The sequence below is a fragment of the Bubalus kerabau genome, chromosome 16 (assembly GCF_029407905.1).
Source record: "Bubalus kerabau isolate K-KA32 ecotype Philippines breed swamp buffalo chromosome 16, PCC_UOA_SB_1v2, whole genome shotgun sequence".
Classification (NCBI taxonomy): Eukaryota; Metazoa; Chordata; class Mammalia; order Artiodactyla; family Bovidae; genus Bubalus; species Bubalus kerabau.
Window position 1 is genome coordinate 12,280,597 of NC_073639.1, and position 25,043 is coordinate 12,305,639.

At 37.1% G+C, this 25,043-nt stretch overlaps 1 protein-coding gene across 1 annotated transcript in view; it reads left to right on the forward strand.

The window, feature by feature from the left end:
- The first annotated feature begins 299 nt into the window (after positions 1-299).
- Positions 300-25,043, forward strand: part of LOC129630300 (IQ domain-containing protein M-like) — a 267,840-nt gene continuing 243,096 nt past the window's right edge. The window contains exons 1-3 of the mRNA XM_055550802.1: positions 300-750; positions 3,569-3,659; positions 11,047-11,141. Coding sequence (XP_055406777.1) covers positions 3,622-3,659; positions 11,047-11,141 — 133 coding nt within the window. The 5' untranslated portion in view covers positions 300-750; positions 3,569-3,621. The remainder of the gene's footprint in view (positions 751-3,568; positions 3,660-11,046; positions 11,142-25,043) is intronic.

Here is a 25,043-nt window from a genome sequence, read left to right on the forward strand (position 1 = left end):
GAAATTTGGCACTTGAGAGTGGTCTGAGCAGGATACTGAGAGTTTGTGAGGCATCCACGTTTCCATGATAAATAGAGCTTGGGAGTGACCATACCCTTCATGTAAAGGCTTAGAAGGCAGCCAAAGAGCGAGCTGTAGGGCATACACAACAGCTGGATGTGGTCAAAGAAGAATGAGCCTGTGAAGGAGGCGAGTGAAGTAGTCACAAGTGAATTGAATGGATGATTGATTTCAGGTGAACTCTGAGGAGAGCAAGGAAAATAGTGTTGAGGACTAGAGGCCTTTGGTTGTAAGTGTTAATGCCTTATATTTCATTTGTTTGCTTTCATTACAGAAACCCCAAATATTCACCACTTTACAAGTATTTTCTTTTCCTAGTCTCCCTGTCTCTTGCTAATTGTTTTACAGAAGTGATTTAAATTTATGTTTCAGAAGTGAAATTCTAGAGTTGAGAGACTAGATTTTACATAGAGGGAATAGTTATGAACTCAAAGAAGTTATGGTCTTTGCCAGTGGCTCAGCAGTAAAGAATCTGCTTGCAAAGCAGGAGCCGCAGAAGAGGTGGGTTTGATCCCTGGGTTGGAATGATACCCTGGAAGAGGGCATGGCAACCCACTCCAATATTCTTGCCTGGAGAATTCCATGGACAAAGGAGCCTGGCAGGCTACAGTCCATAGGGCTACATAAAGCTGGACACTACTGAAGCAATTCTGCACAGCAGAGATGTTATAATTTGCCCCAAGTCATACAGTAAGTCTTGTTCCTCATCTAAAGGTTTACCTACTGTAGGATTTTCATATGCTTTAGTTGTCTTTTTAGAAATTTCCTTTAGCTCTTGTCTTGAAAGAGCAAATTATTCAAGATGGCGGTGGTAAGGCTCTCTTGCCCCATGACCTTGCGCTCTCACCCCATTGTGTTGTAAATTCATGGTTATGTAACAGCTGAGATCACTTATAGCACTGTGCATGTGCATCATGGTGTACCCGCTTTGGCACAGGCCTCGTTTGTTCTGTAAACATATATAAGCTTCACCTGAAAAGCCCTTGAGGCTGCGTTATGGCTGTGTTCTCTGGGTCGGTTGTGAGAGAATACAGCATGTCTGCTGCTACAGCTCGGAGAAGGCAATGGCACCCCACTCCAGTACTCTTGCCTGGAAAATCCCATGGACAGAGGAGCCTGGTGGGCTGCAGTCCTTGGGGTCGCGAAGACTCGGACACGACTGAGCGACTTCACTTTCACTCTTCACTTTCATGCATTGGAGAAGGAAATGGCAACCCACTCCCGTGTTCTTGCCTGGAGAATCCCAGGGACGGGGGAGCCGGGTGGGCTGCCGTCTATGGGGTTGCACAGAGTTGGACACGACTGAAGCGGCTTAGCAGCAGAAGCAGCTCCTACAGCTACCACGCCAGTGAGGAGAGAGCAAACATGTCTGCAGTTTCTAAGGCGCCTTGAATTTTCTTCCAGCGTCCCCCTTCTCGTCTTGCCTACCCTGGGTGAAATGAATGGTGAGATACAATGAGATTACTGGCGTAGCTGACAGTGTGAACAGAGAGACAACTCTATACTTTTTTTAGGCAGTATAATTGTACTTATTTTCTATTTGGGATGCAGAACTAACATGACTTAGTTTAATGGTATTATAGAGGCTTTCATTTTAGTGATTAAATGGATAATTCCCTAAGTTTTTAATATTTTTTCACAAAATAGGCATATCTTTTGCTTTATTAATTATTGTAGTAGCACAGGCTTAGTTCCCATACCGTCTACAATTCACCCTCTAGATCTATGGGTTGCACATCTCATGACCTTTCCTTTCTTTCACTTTTCTGCAGTGATTTTCATGTTAGTCATGTTGTCCACTGAGAATGGCAGTGTTTTATTAACACTATATTCTACATCTCGCCTCTCTATGAGTTAGTATGGCAATTTACACTCAGTAGGTATTCCTTAAATAAGTACAATAAAAACATACCCATTGGATACCATGGATAGAATGCAGGTTCTAGGAATTGCCTGCTTGGGTTTGAATATTGTCTCTGCCTACTACTAGCTGTATAACCTTAGAAAAGTTCATCTCTATTTCTCTGCTTCAGTTTCCTCATCTGTAAACATGGAGACAATAATATAACTAACTTACGGGGTGGTTGTGAGAATAAAAAATGATAATCCATATACAGCAATTAGCACACTTGATGTATGGCAAATATTTTTAAATGTTATGTTTTTAAGACTCAAACTTTTAATTTTTTCTTTTTCACCTTAATGTATTTCTCAACTTGCCATTTATCTTTGTATGAAGTGTATCTTTTGAGCTCTATATCACCCTCCAATGTAAGCATGGCAGAGATTATCCTTTTCCCATTACTAGGCACCTAATAATTGTTGTAACACAAATAATTACTAATAATTAGGATAATAATTGCTGTTAATAATCAATAATTAAGCACCCTCATGAAACCTGCTGAGGTGGTAGGGCAGAGTGAAGAAGGGTGAACTTACAGTCAAGGATAATGGGTTTGATCCCTGGTTTAGCACTTTTAAAACTTAGATCTTGGGTAAACTGCTTTCCTGATGAATAAAAGAGAATAATCACAAAAATTCACCAAAAATCCAATTTTCAGGTTTAAGTGTGAGATAATCCACAGAAGTGCTAACCAACACCCCTAATATATTATGAATAGTAAATATTAGCATTCTGTTTTCCATTTCTCCGAATTTTGTATGGTCTTTGTTATACATTTTAAATCTAAATTATATAATGCTGTCTAGTGTGCTCTTTTATTCATTAGCATTGATGTACCAACTAATTTGTAAATATTTCTGAAACAGGGTTTAATCTCATATGTTCTCTGTATCTTTAATATCTTTTTAATATACCTGAACTAGTTAACTAGAAGGTCTTTAATAGATATGACAATATTTTGTTGCACAGTTTCAAACTGTTAGCCCCATATGTTAGGACTATGTTAGTCCCATTATCTGAATAAAATATAAAGTAATAAGTATTTAAAAATATTTATCTTAAGTTTCTTTTTAGACTCTAAGAACTTAATTTTTTTTTTTTTTTTAATGCAGAACCTTTGCTTTTGTGGATTTAAGTCTTTCTAGCAAATGGAGGAGATTTCTGGAGCTCTCCGTGTTCCTATTACATTAACTAATGATTGCTAAATTATTTTGAAATAGCAGGCTCTCCTATAAAAGCTAAGCCTTATGAAGATAAGGATGACCATAATACTGATATGTATAAAGGAGACTGTATTCTTGGTTTGTGCTGTATTCTTGCTGACATTTCTCTACAAAGGGAGCGATCTCCTTTCTGATATATGCAGTTCATTTACTCTATACTTGCAGTCCTAAATTTTAGTAATTGCAAAACATCTGAGGAGCATGGGGTGAAAAAAGACACTCAAATGTGTTTTTAGGCTATCTTTTTATTAGTAATTTTTTTGAAAAATACTGTACCTGTTATTAAAAAATCTGTGATTTGCAATTTAATTAAAAACATGCACTTAGACCTTGAAAACTAATAGTATACAATTAAAATGTTCTTTTTTCTTTCAAATTCAAGAACAAGTTAAACTGGATAAAATAGTTACTAATATTGAGTCAGTGAGTAAAAAAATGGAGAAAGAGAAGCAGTTGCACCATGGAAAGACCAGGTAAGGAAGGTGTAGTTGGCTAACCTATAAACAACATGCACTTTTCTTCTTTGCTAGTATTTCTTGACCAATTGTCATGGTTTCTCAAGTTTTTTAACACCCCGTACATAAGGCTAATTTATCCTTCTGCTTTAGTACCTCGAAGAACATCAATTATCAAAATTTTAGTTTTCAGTTCAATTAACTTTTGAACTGAACTGGAGGATGTCTGAATAGTTAAGCAAACCATCTGGGTTTTACAGTGCATAAGCTCAAATCCAGTTTGTGGCTTTCTTGAGAAAAATGCCATATTTTATGGTAATATTACATAAGTTTGGAATTTTAATAATTAATCTGCAGCAATTATGAAGCAGAGTTAAGATAATTTTTCCTTTTTAATATAATAATTTAAAATTAGTGTGTTTTCTAACAGAAGATGAGGCTGATCCTACAGAGCATACTTTGAAGGCAGGAATTTTGAGCATTGCTTCTGCTGTCCAAAGGTGTCTGGAGATGGGTCAGTTACTTTTCTGAATTATTCCACTAAATAGCAGCATCACCTTTGGGATAATGTTACAATTGTGTACATAAGTTTTGGCTCTGAAGCTACAGATAGAAACTTTAAAGGCTCTTCAGCACATTTTGTAAGAACATTTATACTTGTAGAACGTAAATGCTGTTCTGTTAAGATGTATATTTCAGTGGCTTGTTTTATGTTAATTCGTTATATAACATGATCAGAAATGTGGGGTATTAGGTAATAGAAGTTTAAGAAAATGTTGCTATGGCTGTAAGGAATGTCTTGGCTCTTCTAAAACTTACCTGCATGATGTGCTTAGCACTACAAGTTTCTTACTCAGAAGTAAAAGGTAATACTATGGGAATTTGGAAGAGTGAAATATATGCATAGCTTTAATAATGAGGATTTGGTTTTACCCATGGTAAGAGAAGATATGAATTACAAAAGAAAATAAATGATTTATATAGGAAATTTACCAGTTTAAAGCTTTTGCCTTTACTTGAGTTAACCCAAGACCTGGGTTAGAGTAGCACAGTGTTGCCTGATAAAAGAGTAGTTAATATGGCAATTTAACCAGAGTTGAGAATTTCAGGTAAACTTTAAAACTAGAAAAGCTAAATGGAGCTAATTTGAAAAGCTACCATTTTTAGTATATTAGATGGAGCTGTGATCCAAGGAAGAAGAAGAAGAATTTAGGGATACTTGGAGCACTCATTAACAATAAATCTGATCATTTAATATCTTTCAGCATGTCTTCTCAAGAGAGTTGAGTATTTCCTTAAGAACTGTTTCTTCTGAAATTGGTAAAGATAAAGGTCTCTTGACATTCTAACATTCCATGTTTAATGAAAACATGTCTTGCTTAATGAGGAAGGTCAACACCTTTTGAAACTAAAAGTGCTTCAGTGACAGCTTGGGGCACACAGACCCTGAGTATCATCAATCCGCCGGAGGTGCCTTGACTTTATTTACAGCTGACAAGTGGGGGTAATGTGTTTCCTACCCGCTGAAGCTAGCTTCATTCACAAACGTTAGAAGTAACTGAGCCACGAGGCTATAAAGGACAGAAAGGAAAACAGAATCAGTCAGGAAATCCGGTAGGAGATTGTTAACAATGCAGAGAAGGCGCTAAATTGTATAACCCTTTGTAAGACTCTGGAAAAGTTTCTGCTCCAACAGAGTCCTGTGACAGGAGTTGTATGTGAATTACTTCTAATTCCCCAGAAGATGCCTTAGAAAACACTAACTTTTAAGGATGAACCATAATATTTTTAGGTGGACCATAAAAATATCGGCCCAGCAAAAGAAATTCCTTATGAAATACATGAAGAAATATGATAGAATCTTATAAATGTCTATTTCCCCCCCAAATTTCTCTATGTTTAACTTGCAAAGGAAAACACAATTGAATACTTCTGCATATTCAAATTTAGGTTTAAGGAAATGAAGTTCTTCAATGTACCTTTAAATCCTAACTTCAAAGATTAATTATACATTAAATACTCTTACAACAACAATGATAAATGTGAGTGCATTCTAAATATTAATTTTCCATCAAGGAAATTTATTATGCATTTATCTATTAGAGCTAATTTTTTTACTTGATAATATTTGATACATTTGAAGGTATGACAACTGCATTTCTGTAAATGTTTTCTATGATTTTAGGCAAATGAGCCTCAACTTCTTCCCCTAGTTTTGTGATCAGTGGGAGTTTCTTATGTGTTACATGAGTATTTGTATTTAGGTTATTCTAATTAATAACAGAATGAGGATATTATAAAATAATGATAGACTCCCTCATGTCATTTCACATTTGTGTTAAACAACTCTGGCATTTCATCTTAATGTTTATAAAATATTTTGCTTAGTGGATGAATTTTTGTCTGCTTCTATCAGAATCTTTCATTAATAGAGAATCATTGAAAAATGCAATTAATAGTTCTAATTTGGAGATTTATGTAAAAATATTTAGCCAGGGTCTAGTTTTAAGGAGAAGGCAATGGCACCCCATTCCAGCACTCTTGCCTGGAAAATCCCATGGACGGAGGAGCCTGGTAGGCTGCAGTCCATGGGGTCGCTAGGAGTCGGACACGACTGAGTGACTTCACTTTCACTTTTCACTTTCATGCATTGGAGAAGGAAATGGCAACCCACTCCAGTGTTCATGCCTGGAGAATCCCGGGGACGGGGGAGCCTGGTGGGCTGCCATGTCTGGTGTCGCACAGAGTCGGACATGACTGAAGTGACTTAGCAGCAGCAGCAGCAGTTTTAAGGAAGCAAATCAAACTACAACTATGTACCTTGGCCCCATTCTTGGTAGCATATAAATAAAATTCTAGAATTTCAAATGGAGTTTGGCAAAGCTGCCTGCATACTCAAACCTCTCATATTTTCCATTGACAATATGATTTTGTCATATAAGGGATATCTCAGTTCTTTGGCCAACTGCATAATCGTGAACCACATGAGTGACAACTAGACTAATGGATCCTATAAATCACTCATTGATTTACTAATTTAGTGAGCATCTACTCTATGCCAACTATAAAACTCAAAATAGGACAGTCACAGACTTTCCTTTTAGACTATACTTTTTTGATGGGCAGAGTAGAAGGAAAGAAATCTTAAAACTTAGAGCAGAAATAAATGCAAAAGAAACAAAAGAGATCATAGGAAAAATCAACAAAACCAAAAACTGTTTTTTTGAAAGGATAAATAAAATTGACAAACCATTAGCCAGACTCATCAAGAAACAAAGGGAGAAAAATCAAATCAATCAAATTAGAAATGAAAATGGAGAGATCACAACAGACAACACAGAAATACAAAGGATCATAAGAGACTACTATCAACAATTATATGCCAATAAAATGGACAACGTGGAAGAAATGGACAAATTCTTAGAAAAGTACAACTTTCCAAAACTTGACCAGGAAGCAATAGAAAATCTTAACAGACCCATCACAAGCACGGAAATTGAAACTGTAATAAAAAATCTTCCAGCAAACAAAAGCCCAGGTCCAGACGGCTTCACAGCTGAATTCTACCAAAAATTTAGAGAAGAGCTAACACCTATCCTACTCAAACTCTTCCAGAAAATTGCAGAGGAAGGTAAACTTCCAAACTCATTCTATGAGGCCACCATCACCCTAATACCAAAACCTGACAAAGATCCCACAAAAAGAGAAAACTACAGGCCAATATCACTGATGAACATAGATGCAAAAATCCTTAACAAAATTCTAGCAATCAGAATGCAACAACACATTAAAAAGATCATACACCATGACCAAGTGGGCTTTATCCCAGGGATGCAAGGATTCTTCAATATCCGCAAATCAATCAATGTACTACACCACATTAACAAATTGAAAAATAAAAACCATATGATCATCTCAATCAATGCAGAGAAAGCCTTTGACAAAATTCAACATCCATTTATGATAAAAACTCTCCAGAAAGCAGGAATAGAAGGAACATACCTCAACATAATAAAAGCTATATATGACAAACCCACAGCAAACAGTATCCTCAATGGTGAAAAACTGAAAGCATTTCGTCTCAAGTCAGGAACAAGACAAGGGTGCCCACTTTCACCATTACTATTCAACATAGTGTTGGAAGTTTTGGCCACAGCAATCAGAGCAGAAAAAGAAATAAAAGGAATCCAAATTGGAAAAGAAGAAGTAAAGCTCTCACTATTTGCAGATGACATGATCCTCTACATAGAAAACCCTAAAGACTCCACCAGAAAATTACTAGAACTAATCAATGATTATAGTAAAGTTGCAGGATATAAAATCAACACCCAGAAATCCCTTGCATTCCTATACACTAATAATGAGAAAACAGAAAGAGAAATTAAGGAAACAATTCCATTCACCATTGCAACGGAAAGAATAAAATACTTAGGACTATATCTACCTAAAGAAACTAAAGACCTATATATAGAAAACGATAAAACACTGGTGAAAGACATCAAAGAGGACACTAACAAATGGAGAAATATACCATGTTCATGGATTGGAAGAATCAATATAGTGAAAATGAGTATACTACCCAAAGCAATTTATAGATTCAATGCAATCCCTATCAAGCTACCAACAGTATTATTCACAGAGTTAGAACAAATAATTTCACAATTTGTATGGAAATACAAAAAACCTCGAATAGCCAAAGCGATCTTGAGAAAGAAGAATGGAACTGGAGGAATCAACCTACCTGACTTCAGGCTCTACTACAAAGCCACAGTTATCAAGACAGTATGGTACTGGCACAAAGACAGAAATATAGATCAATGGAACAAAATAGAAAGCCCAGAGATAAATCCATGCACATATGGACACCTTATCTTTGACAAAGGAGGCAAGAATATACAATGGATTAAAGACAATCTCTTTAACAAGTGGTGCTGGGAAATCTGGTCAACCACTTGTAAAAGAATGAAACTAGAACACTTTCTAACACCATACACAAAAATAAACTCAAAATGGATTAAAGATCTCAACATAAGACCAGAAACTATAAAACTCCTAGAGGAGAACATAGGCAAAACACTCTCTGACATACATCACAGCAGGATCCTCTATGACCCACCTCCCAGAATATTGGAAATAAAAGCAAAACTAAACAAATGGGACCTAATTAAACTTAAAAGCTTCTGCACATCAAAGGAAACTATTAGCAAGGTGAAAAGACAGCCTTCAGAATGGGAGAAGATAATAGCAAATGAAGCAACTGACAAACAACTAATCTCGAGAATATACAAGCAACTCCTACAGCTCAACTCCAAAAAATAAATGACCCAATCAAAAAATGGGCCAAAGAACTAAATAGACATTTCTCCAAAGAAGATATACAGATGGCTAACAAACACATGAAAAGATGCTCAACATCACTCATTATCAGAGAAATGCAAATCAAAACCACTATGAGGTACCATTTCACACCAGTCAGAATGGCTGCAATCCAAAAGTCTACAAGTAATAAATGCTGGAGAGGGTGTGGAGAAAAGGGAACCCTCTTACACTGTTGGTGGGAATGCAAACTAGTACAGCCACTATGGAGAACAGTGTGGAGATTCCTTAAAAAACTGGAAATAGAACTGCCTTATGATCCAGCAATCCCACTGCTGGGCATACACACTGAGGAAACCAGAAGGGAAAGAGACACGTGTACCCCAATGTTCATCGCAGCACTGTTTATAATAGCCAGGACATGGAAGCAACCTAGATGTCCATCAGCAGATGAATGGATAAGAAAGCTATTGTACATATACACAATGGAGTATTACTCAGCCATTAAAAAGAATACATTTGAATCAGTTCTAATGAGGTGGATGAAACTGGAGCCTATTATACAGAGTGAAGTAAGCCAGAAAGAAAAACACAATACAGTATACTAACGCATATATATGGAATTTAGAAAGATGGTAACAATAACCCTGTGTACGAGACAGCAAAAGAGACACTGATGGATAGAACAGTCTTATGGACTCTGTGGGAGAGGGAGAGGGTGGGAAGATTTGGGAAAATGGCATTGAAACATGTAAAATATCATGTATGAAATGAGTTGCCAGTCCAGGTTCGATGCACGATACTGGATGCTTGGGGCTGGTGCACTGGGATGACCCAGAGGGATGGAATGGGGAGGGAGGAGGGAGGAGGGTTCAGGATGGGGAACACATGTATACCTGTGGTGGATTCATTTTGATATTTGGCAAAACTAATACAATTATGTAAAGTTTAAAAATAAAATTAAAAAAAAAAGGAAAACATTAAAAAAAAATTCTAAAAATTCGTGTTTAACATTTCTAAAATTTTTGAACTAGCAATTCCAGTTCAAATTGAATTGATTCAGTTTGAATTCAAATTGAATTCAATACCATTCAGTTAAATTGGATTTTGAACAATCCAATTGTTCAAATTGGATTCAAATTGGTCTAGAATTTCTAGGCCAAAATAATGGTGTGCATCTTTGTACATTTACAAGGAAATACATTAATTGTATTTTGTCAAATATAAGAAATAAGCTAAAACGTTCATGTACATTTAGGTACACCTAAACATAAGTGTGGAGTATATTATACATGTTAATTGTGACAAATGGAGTTGGTGATAGATAGTAATAAGGTGTTTACTTAGTTCCCTAAATCCCACTGCCTTGATTCAAATCTTGACTCCATCCATTTCTAACTGGAGTAATCTGAACTGTAGCCTATCTAACCCCTAATCTTTTAGTTTCTTCCTTTATAAAATGGGTATAATAATAGTAAATACCCAGAGGCTTGTTTTGAGTATTAAATATAAGACATATAAAAAGTTAGAATAGTGCTCAACTCTTAGGAAGAATTTAAAGCTTTGCAATTATTATTCACACTACTAGGGTAGTGAATTAGGGGTAATTTTTGTTTTCTTACTTTTGTTTATTTCCATTTTCCAAAGTTTCTGCATGCTACTCATTTTTTGATTCAGCTGACTTGGTTGAAGCTCTCCAAGTCATAATAGGAAAACATGTTACTTAAAATCTTTGCAAAATGGAAGAAATAGATGTGATGTGTGTTGTTTTCTAATTTTTGTTAGAGTTTTTCTTTTAGAAAGCAAAAGTTACATACTATCTTTGCTCAGGGGCAGCAACATTTGGTATTACTTTGTCTTTCATTCAATAGTGATTGTTTATAGAGGGCCAGCTGTGTGCTCCTTACTCTGTGTGCTCCTTACTCTGCAGTGAGGGCACAAGGATAGCATAGTCAGAGTCTCTGTTGATAGGAGAGAAGTCCTTTTCTCTCTGATTAGTATCTAATCTTGCAACATTATTCTGGAGTTTGTGTTACAAAATAAGGGCTAGTCAGTCACTCAAAGCTCTCACTTCATGTTTTGGAAACAGAAAGCTGGACTCCTTTTCTGCCTTCCCGGTCTTCAACCTTGGCCTGCATTTACGACCCATGACCTCCTCTTCCATGGGGCAGCTGAAAGAGCATGGTGAGTCTCACTGCCTAAGTGCAGTAGCAACATGGTGATTCTTCATTGTTTAGTATTCATTTAAAAAGCAGACGCACACAGCTAGTATTGAACAGTCATTTCCTTTATATTTCATTTCAAATAATGTATCACAAGATAGAGATTTCAGAAACAACTAGTACTAACTAATGTTCAGCTCCTTTATTTGAACTTTAGAGATTGGATTTTTTAAATGTGTGTAAATATTGAAGGTTTTAGAAAATTATAAGGATACATTCTTAGAATTTTAAATGTTTCTCTATAGTTGAGTTATTGTTGTTTACCAAAATATGTATTAAGATTTCTTCAAAAGAAAATATAGATGAACCTCTAAAAGTCTGTTAAATGTGACTGAAAATCTGTTTGGAACATGGTCAGCTATGTGATGACTTGGGGGCTATTGATTCAAAGAAAGCTATTTTGTAGTTTTCCCTCTTTTTAATTTGTTACTCATGTCTTGAGCTTCAGGCTGTCATTAAGAGAAAACTTTTCTTGTAGAGTGGAGCATTGATGTTGGAATACATTTTTTGAAATTTGCAGGATAAACTCTATTGGGTTCTCAAGGCGCTCTTGTTTAAAATTTGCTTTATCCAACAATAATTTTACTAGCCTTTATTTGTTTGAATTACTTTAGAAAGAATTTAAGCATCAACTGGAGGTTCATCAAATGCATTTTTGTTAATCCAACCAGTGTTTAACCAAACTATTAGTATTTGTGAATATAATATCAGAATCTTGAACACATAATAGGCCTGTTTAAAATTTTTGTTTGTATTTGTCCATAGCTTAAATTCTTTTAAGGCTCGATCAGATAATTTGAAGCCTCAGAGTAGTAGAATAATGTGTAGGTCTCAGTTGAGTCTAGAATTGAGTATGTATGTGAAGAGATAAATGCTGTCAAAAATTCCTCTTATGATATAGGATCCAGTGGGTGAAATAGTTTTAATAGATAGTGATCTTGAAATGTGATAACCCTTGAAAGCTTCTACACAGTGGAAGTTCTACAAATTGTGTGACATTTAGGGTTTCTTCAGGGCTTCCCTGGTAGCTCATGTGGTAAAAAATCCGCCTACAATGCTGGAGACCTGGCTTTGATTCCTGGGTTAGGAAGATCAGCTGGAGAAGGGATAGGCTACCCACTCCAGTATTCTTGGGTTTTCCTGGTGGCTTAGCTGGTAAAGAAGTTGCTTGCAGTGAGGGATACCTGGGTTCAATCCTTGGGTTGGGAAGATCTCCTGTGGAAGGGAACCATTACCCACTCCAGTATTCTGGCCTGGATAATCCCGTGGACTGTATAGTCCATGGGGTTGCGAAGAGTCGGACACAACTGAGAGACTTTCACTTTACTTTAGCGTTTATTCAGGATCATCCTCGGAGAAGGCAATGGCAACCCACTCCAGTACTCTTGCCTGGAAAATCCCATGGACAGAGGAGCCTGGTGGGCTGCAGTCCTTGGGGTCGCGAAGACTAGGACACGACTGAGCGACTTCACTTTCACTCTTCACTTTCATGCATTGGAGAAGGAAATGGCAACCCACTCCCGTGTTCTTGCCTGGAGAATCCCAGGGATGGGGGAGCCTGGTGGGTTGCCGTCTCTGGGGTTGCACAGAGTCAGAAACGACTGAAGTGACTTAGCAGCAGCAGCAGCAGCAGCAACAGCAGGATCATCCTAAAAGTTGATGAAAGCCTCTGTTTTCAAATACCATCCACCTCAGGTAAATCACATGTCTCTTTCCATTTTGTAGGGGGCGTATCAGTCCATTGAAGGGTTCAGTAATTCTCATGGCTCTAATCTGAAATTAGAAATGAGTCTTCTTTCTCTGTACCTGTGGAGCTTACTATACAGGGGCTCAACCACTGTTTGTTTAGTGCTAAGGAAAAGATGGAAGACCTTTCTTCTAAAACATTTGTTGAGAGAATCCCAGTTACTAGCTATAGATTATTGTGAAATTGTGACTAGAGGGTTTGCAGAATGGGCAGATCCCTACATGATGGAATTTGAGATTTGCTAAAGATTCTATCTGTGCAAAAATGTTCTGAAATATCTAAAATATTTATCAGTACTAATAGAACTATAACTTCTTGGAAGCTAAAGAATTCCTATGCTTATCACAGTGACTGGCACATATTGGGCATTAACAAACATTTGTTAAATGAATAAATAAGTGAAGATAAAAGGGGAAGCTACTCGAATGGAATATCCTTCTATATATTTCTATGTGTCTGTTTCTACACAGTAGGCTAAAACTTGATAACTGATAAAAGAAAAAAGAACTTGGGAAAATATAATAATAACAGCAGTGAATATAAACATACAAAAGGATAGCACTGGACCCAGTACTTTTACAGTTCTTGTTTAATCAGAATTACATGGAGACTGCACAGATACCATAAAAATAAGTAGAATGTTATACAGTGTTTTTCATATGTTTTAAAAGCAAATTGTTGGGTAGATTATTAGTTTCATGATCTAAGTCTCTCAATACCCATAAACATCATGGGAAATCTAAAGGTTGAACTGGCTAAAAGTGTAAAAATTGCAATAAAAATCATTATTTCCAAATGCCGCAGGGTAGCTCTTTTTTTCCCTTAAATTGAAATGTATTTTTAATCCAATAAGAATGGAAATTTCATCCCTGTTTTGTTGTATGTGAAGTCTTTGTTTTATTTTGTTTTAAGCTAAACCACTCTTTTATAATTGCAACATTAAAAAAAAATAAGGGCAGAAATATCTGAAGCTCTCTGGTCATAAACTTATTTTATGTAAGCTATTAGCAAAATATGGAAAATGTTGATTTTTACCATGAGTTTTTACCATAACTGAGGTATGGTCCTGGCTTTGTGTCTTGGATGGAAAAATAATGAATATATTTTTATGCTTGTCAATTTTTTAGTTCATTTTGAGGCTATAGTCTAAACATTTGCACAACAAAGCTTTTTCTCCACATATAACTCTCGTAAGTGACAGCTTCATTGAATGTCTGAAAACAGCCACTGAGATCTGTTTAATAACAGAATGTTGCTTAAATTGTGAAATAATGTAGAACTTGTGGTTTCTCTGGGGTGTGTGGTAATTTACTGGGCTCTTAAAGTTGCCCAGTTAATTTTTTTTAGGATAAAAAATTATTCTTAAAGGAAAAAGGACAGGAAATTAGAACATAGGAATTAAGGCAAAGTCATGATTTCAATCCATTTGACTTATAAAATGTAGAATACATAATAGTAGTATTTATATATATATATATAAATGTATGTACCTTGTACCACCTGAAGTCTTGCCCTTTAAAGCCATATAGCACAGTGATTAAGAGTGAAGGCATTGGAGTTACTGCAATTACTCTAATGAGGTTAGAATTCTGGCTCTCCCAGTTTCTAGCTGGAAAACCTCATCGAAGTTAATCATTCTGTGACTCAGTTTCTTCATTGTTTAAATGGGGAATAATAATAATACCTACCTAGAATTTTTCAGATAATGCTCGTAAAATGTATAACATGCATCCTGGTGCTTAACAGAGTAGTCATTCTTAGCTACAGTTCCCTAGATAAAATGTTCCTAGGCCAGGAGATCACTTTTGGAATTTTTTCTCAGCTATAATCATTCTCTTGGTAATTTTATTCAATCTGTAGTTTTAACTACCATTTATATGCAGATGACTCCAATCTATATCTCCAGCCTGGTTATTCTCTTCAACTCCAGCTCACCTCCACAGCTTAGTCAGCATTTCTGCCTAGGTTGTCATTAGGCATTATGAACTTAACACCTCCAACTCAGTGACTGTGTACATGTTTTCTGCAGTCCATGGTGTTGCAAAAGTCGGACATGACTAAACGACTAAATTGAACTGAATTTGTATTTAGGACTTTTACTTATTCCTGGTGGTCTACAGCTTTCCTAATTAAAAAACAAAAAATATAGCAAAAAACAGCATCACTTTCCTCTACCTGTCTATCTATCAACAATTATATGTGCATGTATTTGTTGTCCAACCTCAGGTATCTAGAATTAAATTAATAGAAATCCTTGTTTCATGATGCATTATCTTCACTTGTCCATGAACTGCCTTCCAATTTATTTTTGTCTTATTTAGTATTATAATGAACACAAACAAAATCATCCCACAACCAAAAGACTATAATATTGATGGCAACTATCATCTACTTGTGTGCCTTGTGCAAATCCTATTCCTTTGCTTCCACCACAGATGTGGAGGAATTCTCTTAAATTCTTGCTAGTAATCCTTTGTTAGTTTTGTTGTGACTAATTTTTTTACTGAGGTGTCTTTGATAAACAAATAATATTGATTTAAATACAGTAAATGAGGGAAAATGTTATCTTCTTGGGGTAATAACAGGGCTATGAAGCACTTTAGGTTTGCTCTGCCTCCATTTTGAATTTTATACTATCATTGTCCATTATTTTAATTTTTTCTTTTTTAAAACTTTAATCTCAGAAACCATACCATAATTATCATTAATTATTAAACCTAATGTTTGTTTCAGTTCAGTCACTCAGTTGTGTCTGACTCTTTGCGACCCCATGGACTGCAGCACACCAGGCCTCCCTGTCTATCACCAATTCCTGGAGTCTACCCAAACCCATGTCCATCAAGTCAGTGATGCCATCCAACCATCTCGTCCCCTTCTCCACCTGCCCTCAATCTTTCCCGGCATCAGGGTCTTTTCAAATGAGTCAGCTCTTCGTATCAGGTGGCCAAAGTATTGGAGTTTCAGCTTCAACATCAGTCCTTCCAATGAATACCCAGGACTGATTTCCTTTAGGATGGACTGGTTGGATCTCCTTGAAGTCCAAGGGACTCTCAAGAGTCTTCTCCAACACCACAGTTCAAAGCATCAATTCTTCAGTGCTCAGCTTTCTTTATAGTCCAACTCTCACACGCATACATGACCACTAGAAAAACCATAGCCTTGACTAGACGGACCTTGTTGACAAAGTACTGTCTCTGCTTTTGAATATGCTATCTAGGTTGGTCATATCTTTCCTTCCGAGGAGTAAGTGTCTCTTAATTTCATGGCTGCAGTCACCATCTGCAGTGATTTTGGAGCTCCCCAAAAATGAAGTCTACCACTGTTGTCCCATCTATTTGCCATGAAGTAATGGGACCGGATGCCATGATCTTAGTTTTCTGAATGTTGAGCTTTAAGCCAACTTTTTCACTCTCCTCTTTCACCTTCATCAAGAGGCTCTTTAGTTCTTCTTCACTTTCTGCCATAAGGGTGGTGTCATCTGCATATCTGAGGTTATTGATATTTCTCCCGACAGTCTTGATTCCAGCTTGTGCTTCTTCCAGCCCAGCGTTTCTCATGATGTACTCTGCATAGAAGTTAAATAAGCAGGGTGACAACATACAGGCTTGACATACTCCTTTTCCTATTTGGAACCAGTCTGTTGTTCCATGTCCAGTTCTAACTGTTGCTTCCTGACCTGCATATAGATTTCTCAAGAGGCAGGTCAGGTGGTCTGGTATTCCCATCTCTTGAAGAATTTTCCACAGTTTATTGTGATCCATACAAGATTTCCTTGATTCTACGTAGATTAAGATTTAAGAAAACCTTAGAAATTTTTAGAATGAAATACAGATGGATGTGAAATATCCTTTTATTTAGGCCTTTTAGAATGGTCTCAGTAGTATTTTATAGTTTTTTGCATTTTGAGAAAGATATATTTTTATGCATTTGATGTTTTTGATGCTGTTTTATATGGTATTTAAAATTTTATTTCACCACCACTCTCTTTTCTGGAATATAGAAATACAGTTCATCTTTCTGTGTGGACCTTATGTCCCTGTGACATTTTAAAAATTGTCTTACTACTCCTAGTGGTTTATCTGGTTTATATGTTGATCATTTTAGACTTCCTATATACACAATCACATTGTCCACAAGTGATGAGTGTTTTGGTTCTTTCTTTCCTATTCTAGAGCTTTTATTTTTTTCTTGCTTTATTGTGCTGGTTAACGCCCCCTGTACTATGTAAAATAGAAGCGATGAGAAGCTTTCTTGTCTCATTCCCGGTCTCAAAAGGAAGTATTATATACTTTAGCATTAAGTATAATGTATATATAGTGTTTGTTATACACTGTCCTTATTATACTAAAAGTTCCTAGGTTTCTAAGAGTTTTTATCATGAACTGATTTTGAACTTTATCAACTAATTTTCTTTTTATCTCAAGATGATTGTATGATTTCTCTCATTTGTTTTTTAATGTAGTGAATTAACTTATTGGTTTTCAGATGTCAAACTAATGTTTAACCCTGGAATAAACCTAATACAAATTCAATTTGGTAATACTCTGTTGAGAGATTTTTAATTTTATTGAAGAGAGAAATGGCCTATTATTTTTCTTGTTTGTAATGATCTTGTCAGGATTTGGTATTGAGGTGATGACATTATATACAGTAAGTTGGAAACCATTTCCTCTTTTTCTGGTGTCTAGAAGAATTTGTATGAGACTGGTATATTTTTCTTAAATGTTGGGAGAAACTCACTAGTAAAGTTACTTGACCTGGACATTTTTTTAAATGGATAAAATGTCTTTATGAAGCTATTTTCATCTTCTTTCAGTTTTAGTAAGTTATGTTTATAAGGATATGTCTGAATTGTCAAGAGTATTGCCATAAAGTTGTCCATAATAACATTTTTGCTGATGTATTCTTTTTAATTTTTGGTATTTATTATTTAGGCACACGTGTTATCTCTTTCTCTCCTTCCCTTCCTCACTCTTTCTCTTCGGTCAGTTTTGCTAAAAGTCAGTCCACTTTATTTATTTTTTAAATTCAAACCAACATTGTAACCATACCAATTTTTTCTATAGTGCATTATTATTTGATGAATTTATAATTAATTGCTATATTTTCCTGATCTTCATATTGGTCAACTCTGATGAAAAACCTTCATTGAAGTTCTTCCTGATAATGAACACTTTCTACATTCTGTTATATATGATGTGTGTGTGCATTTAGTTGCTAAGTCGTGTCCGACTCTTTATGACCCAGTGGACTGTAGCCCACCAGGCTCCTCTGTCTATGGGATTTTCATGACAAGAATACTGGAATGGGTTGCCATTTCCTCTTCCAGGGAAGCTCCAGACATTGGTTGCACTCATGTCTCCTGTATCTCCGGCCTTGCAGGTGGATTCTATCACTGAGCCACTGGGAGTTATATATGGTATTATTATCTAATTAGTGTGATGCAGTCTTCTCTCAGTAAAATGAAGTTTTTTTGAGGACATCAGTCCCCCTTTAAAAATAGCCGATAGAAAGTGTTGGACATATGAAAACTCAAAAAATGCTTTATAAATAGTTTTTGTTCCCCTGTGAAGATGGCTTAAGATAAAACCCTTGCCATTAGACTCATATTAAGATCACTAGCAAATTTTTAGGTTTCATTTCTTTTTGTTATAAATATAATCAGTTATATTAAAGAACATTTGGAGAAAAGAAAAACTTGTCCATTATGCTTCCACCCTTCCCATAGTTAACAACTTGGTTTATTTCCTTCCAATTGTAATCCCTTAGCATCTTTTTAAAACCTAGGATTCTTTACCAACTGAGCTATCAGGGAAGCCCATTATTTATTTTCGTTAAGTCTAATAGTTACCTTTCATTAATTGGACTTAAATATCCATTTCATTTTCTCCCCCAATGATCGTCAGAGAATTCTCTTCCATGTATATGTGTAGCCTTCTTTGTCTGCCTGCCACTCTAGGGCTTATTCAGTGTACTAGTTAGCTTGGGTTACCATAAGAAAATACTATGAACTGCATGGCTTAAACAACATATGTTTATTCACAGTTCCATACATTGGAAATCTGAGATCAAGGTGGTTGCAAGCCACCATGCAAGATCAACCATGCAAGCCAGCTTGGTTGGGTACTGATGGGAGACCTCTTCCTTACTGGCAGGCAGCAGCCTTGTAGCTGTTTTTTTCACCTGGCCTTTTCTCAGACCATACATTCAAAGAGAAAGAGGTCTCTGGTCCCTTCCTAGACACTAATCCCATTATGAAGACTCCACACTCATAATCTCATCTGAACCTAATTATCTCCTGAAGGAGCCATCTCCAAATACTGTCACGTTGATGGACAGGGTGTCAACATGCAGGTTTTGTGGGGACACAGTTCAGTTCACAGCACTCAGTCTCAGCAGAGGAAAAGAACATGTTCTTTTTTCCTGCCTTCTGACACTGTGTGAAGGCAGCTGAAGGGAGGGATGGAATCTCAACTCATTTTGGAAGCAGAAGACAGATTTTTTTTTTAAGTAGCAAAATCTAAAATAGTAAAATCTCTAAATAGATTGTTTTATGTAGAATGCCACTATATCACAGCAGGTGGGGTGAGAAGTAGTTGATGCTTGCCGTGTATACCTATTTAACTGAAGTATAGTTAACTTACAATGTTGTGTTACTTTCAAGTGATTCAGTTATAAGTACATACACACACACACACACACATTATATATGTTGTTGCTGTTCAGTTGCTCAGTCATGTCTGACTCTTTGCAACCCCACAGACTGCAGAACACCAGGCTTTTCCATCTTTCACCATCTCGCAGAGTTTGCTCAAATTCACGTCCACTCATTTGGTGATGTCATCCAACTGTCTCGTCCTTCTCCTCCTGCACCTCAATCTTTATTAATATATGTATGTATATTTCTTCAGATTCTTTTCCATTATAGGTTATTATAAGATATTGAATATATCTCCCTGAGAAAGGAAAGAGGAAAGTGAAAAAGTTGGCTTAAAGCTCAACATTCAGAAAACGAAGATCATGGCATCTGGTCCCATCGCTTCAAGGCAAATAGATGGGGCAACAGTGGTAGACTTCATTTTTTGGGGCTCCAAAATCCCTGTAGATGGTGACTGCAGCCATGAAATTAAGAGACGCTTATTCCTTGGAAGGAAAGTTATGACCAACCTAGATAGCATATTAAAAAGCAGAGACATTACTTTGCAAACAAAGGTCCATCTAGTCAAGGCTATGGTTTCTCCTGTGGTCATGTATGAATGTGAGAGCTGGACTGTAAAGGAAGCTGAGCACTGGAGAATTGATGTTTTAGAACTGTGGTGTTGGAGAAGACTGTTCAGAGTCCCTTGGACTGCAAGGAGATCCAACCAGTCCATCCTAAAGGAAATCAGTCCTAGGTGTTCATTGGAAAAACTGTTGTTGAAGCTGAAACTCCAGTATTTTGGCCACCAGATGTGAAGACCTGACTCATTTGAAAAGACTGTGATGCTGGGAAAGATTGAGGGCAGGAGGAGAAGGGGACAACAGAGAATGAGATGGTTGGATGGCATCACCAACTCAATGGACATGAGTTTGAATAAACTCTGGGAGTTGGTGATGGACAGGGAGGCCTGGCGTGCTGCGGTCCATGGGGTCACGAAGGTGATGAAGGTGATGAAGTTGCTCAGTCATCTCTGACTCTTGATTCTCCAGGCAAGAATACTGGAGTGGGTTACCATTTCCTTCTCCAGGGGATCTTCCCGACTCAGGAATTGAACCTGGGTCTCCCGCATTGGAGGCAGACGCTTTAACCTCTGAGCCACCAGGGAAGCCCAAGTGACTGAACTGAACTGAAGTCTGTATTTCAAAGGAAAACCAAATGATTTGATATAAGATGAGCTTATAAATTGGGTATTTTGTGGTACATATAATGTTATAAACTTCCCTGGCTTCCCTGGTGGCTCAGACAGTAAAGCGTCTGCCTGCAATGCGGGAGAACTGGGTTCGATCCCTGGGTTGGGAAGATCTTCCTGGAGAAGGAAATGGCAATCCCGTGTAGTACTTTTGCCTGGATAATTCCATGAACGGAAGAGCCTGGTAGGCTACAGCCCATGGGGTCACAGAGTCGGACATGACTGAGCAACTTCACTGATTCAATGTTATAAACTAAAGACTCATGTAAATTTATATGATTTTTTGAGCATTTTACTTCAGTTGGTCCCATACAGGCTAAATTTGGTGTTTCTTACAACTGTACATATTTTTTAAAAGTACATTTTCATTCAGTTTTAGCAGTTTATCAATAATGTTACTGTACCTGATATAATTTTAGATTATTAGCCTTTATGTTCCATTATAAATTGATTTGTTTTGCTTTTTCAGTATGTAAAAATATAATAGGAAAGAGAGCTGTCTTGTATGATTCCCCTCTGCTCATGTTAATACACATTTCATAAAAACACAAGTGTTTTATTGTCTGAAAACATATCTTGCCTCATTTTCTTTAGGCAAATGTGAGAAATATTTTTGATGTACCAAATTCTAAACAGCAGAATTTTTTCATGTTGTAGGATGGATGCTATGATATTAAAAATGTTCAGCATATTTATAAAAGATACTTTGGGGTATAAATACTGTTTTGATCCATTATAAGAGTACTTGTGTCTTGAATCCAGGTACTTTTCAGTTCCTCGTACACTCTGTCAGGATTAAAAAAAAAACAACAAACAAGCTTTAGTTAATTTTAGGCCAGGTTTTAAAATTTCAAGATAGATTGGATATATAGTCGATAAATATTGATGGTGGGTGGAAGATGTATTTCTTAGTGAATTACAAGAAATTTCTTATTCAAAATAATCTTGAAATAATTTGCAATTTAAAAATTACAGGTAGGCAATTCATTTGTATATCCAAAGTAAGACTGAGAGACTATCTTTAGGCCAGTGATGTACAGTAGAAGTAAAATGTGAGATTCTTAGGATTAAAAATTTTCTAGTAGCCACATGGAACAAGTAAAGAGAAGCAGATGAAATAAATTTTAAATACATTTTTTATTTAACCTAAAACATATATCAGGTGATGCAATGGTAAAGAATCTGCCTGCCAGTGCTGGAGATACAAGAGATGCATGTTTGATCCCTGGGTTGGGAAGATCCCCTGGAGCAGGAAATGGCAACCCACTCCAGTATTCTTGCCTGGAGAATTCCATGGGCAGAGGAGCACACACAAAACATATATATATATGTAATCTATCATTTCAATTTGTGATCACTATGAAAAATTATTAACATGTTTAACATCCTTTTTTTTTTCCTTACTAAAGTCTTTGAATTGTGGTGTGTAGTTAACACAGAGAACATCTCATTTGAGATTAACTGTGTTTCCCGTGCGCACGGCCACGTGTCACCATGGTGGCAGCACAGCCGTGGATCTGGGGCTGCACCAGGTCTTGGCCGCTCACTTCTTTGATAATGCTTGGCACATGGGCAGTAAATGCTTAGAAAAAGAAGAAAAGGAAGCAAAGAAAAGTGATAGGACAAGTTTGTAGTAAGATAGACCTCTGTACTCACTCACCACTGGGATATCCTTGGTTAGGATATTTGCTGTTTCTGACCTCAGAGTCCTTTTGTAGGAATGAGATATGTGTATCTGCCTTTCAAAATTATTGTGAAAGTGTTAAGGTGAGATAAAAAGAGTACCTCACTGGTTCCCTTCCATACCATTTCTTCTCTGAAATCTAAATTAAGTCATGTATTAGATGGTAATCTATTTGTATCTACTTCTATTAGATCATATTAATTATCACAGCAAACGTAGTACATTTTTTTCAGTTATATGTGAGTGGAAAGGAAGGAAGGTAGAGAGTAGGAGGTTCTTGGCATCAAATGTGTAGCCAAGGACAGTTAAACATTCAGTTGCTTAGCATGCTGTGGAATTAATTGCCTGTGATCTTAATTATAAATACTTAATTTATGAAACAGCCTTTAAACACGGAAGTCTACATTTAGATATATGAGTAATTTTCGGTAACTAAGTTTCAGCCTGATAGCCAATTTAAAGCGTTAATGGCACAATCACTTCCGATCTACTCAATTCCCTTCTGCTTAGGGCTGAGCCAGTGCTCAGGCACTCGCAGAAGGAAATAGAAGGGCTCACAAGTGTGCATGCACAATGTAACACACAGGTGGCGATGTACAGAAAACACTATATATATGTCGTCTGGTTGGCTTCATGCGTGTGCACCCTTTCCATCATGATGGACTCCATCCTCAGAAGGGGATCAGTGCTTGGGGTTTAATGGTCTATGGTTGGCATAGTGAAATTCTTAATAATTTTATCTTTAAATTTGTGGTTTGTGAGTAGTCTGATAGGATAAATGAAATATGCACTGGGAGTTTGGTGGCTTGCTTCCCAATTGGTTCCACCTCCTGTTCTCTTCTCCATCTACCAGGATGGGCTCTTGAGCACCCACTTCCAGGTTCCAGCCCAAGTGTGGGTCTGCATACAGGATCAAAGAAGGTCCCATGGGTGCATGGTGTCAGCACACCTATGTGGGTCTGCACTTGCCCAGCCAATGTCCTCATGCTCAATGGAGCACAACGTTAAAAAGCAAATTAAACCACACCATGACAGAGAGACTGCTAAATAAGTGAAAACCTGGTATGATGTGATGAAGAATTTTACAGAGTTGCACAGTTAACCATGCGTAAGCACTAAAGTGAAACGAAAGTATTAGTGGCTCAGTTCAGTTCAGTCGCTCACTTGTGTCCGACTCTGCGACGCCATGAACCGCAGCACGCCAGGCCTCCCTGTCCATCACCAACTCCTGGAGTTCACTCACACTCATCCATCGAGTCGATGATGCCATCCAGCCATCTCATCCTCTGTCGTCCCCTTCTTCCCCTGTCTTCAATCTTTCCCAACATAAGGGTCTTTTCAAAAGAGTCAGCTCTTTGCATCAGGTGGCCAAAATATTGGAGTTTCAGCTTCAACATCAGTCCTTCCAAAAAACACCCAGAACTGATTTCCTTTAGGATAGAATGGTTAGACCTTCTTGCAGTCCAAGGGACTCTCAAAAGTCTTTTCCAACACCACAGTTCAAAAGCATCAATTCTTTGGCGCTCAGCTTTCTTTATAGTCCAGCTCTCACATCCATAATTGACTACTGGAAAAACCATAGCCTTGACTAGACGGACCTTTGTTGACAAAGTAATGGATCTGCTTTTTAATATGCTGTCTAGGTTGGTCATAACTTTCCTTCCAAGGAGTAAGCGTCTTTTACTTTCATGACTGCAATCACCATCTACAGTGATTTTGGATCCCCCCAAAATAAAGTCTGACACTGTTTCCACTGTTTCCCCATCTGTTTGCCATGAAGTGTTGGGACCAGATGCCATGATCTTAGTTTTCTGGATGTTGAGCTTTAAGCCAACTTTTTCACTCTCATGTTTCACTTTCATCAAGAGGCTCTATATTTCTTCTTCACTTTCTGCCATAAGGGTGGTGTCATCTGCATATCTGAGGTTATTGATATTTCTCCCGAAAGTCTTGATTCCAGCTTGTGCTTCTTCCAGCCCAACGTTTCTCATGATGTACTCTGCATATAAGGTAAATAAGAAGGGTGACAATATACAGCCTTGACATACTCCTTTTCCTATTTGGAACCAGTCTGTTATTCCATGTCCAGTTCTAACTGTTGCTTCCTGACCTGCACATAGTTTTCTCAAGAGGCAGGTCATATGGTCTGGTATTCCCTTCTCTTTCAGAATTTTCCACAGTTTATTGTGATCTACACAGTCAAAGACTTTAGCATAGTCAATAAAGCAGAAATAGATGTTTTTTCTGGAACTCTCTTGCTTTTTCAATGATCCAGCGGATGTTGGCAATTTGATCTCTGGTTCCTCTGCCTTTTCTAAAACCAGCTTGAACATCGGGAAGTTCATGGTTCATGTATTGCTGAAGCCTGGCTTGAAGAATTTTGAGCATTACGTTTCTAGCTTGTGAGATGAGTACAATTGTGCAGTAGTTTGAGCATTCTTTGGCATTGCCTTTCTTTGGAATTGGAATGAAAACTGACCTTTTCCAGTCCTGTGGCCACTGCTGAGTTTTCCAAATTTGCTGGCATATTGAATGCGGCACTTT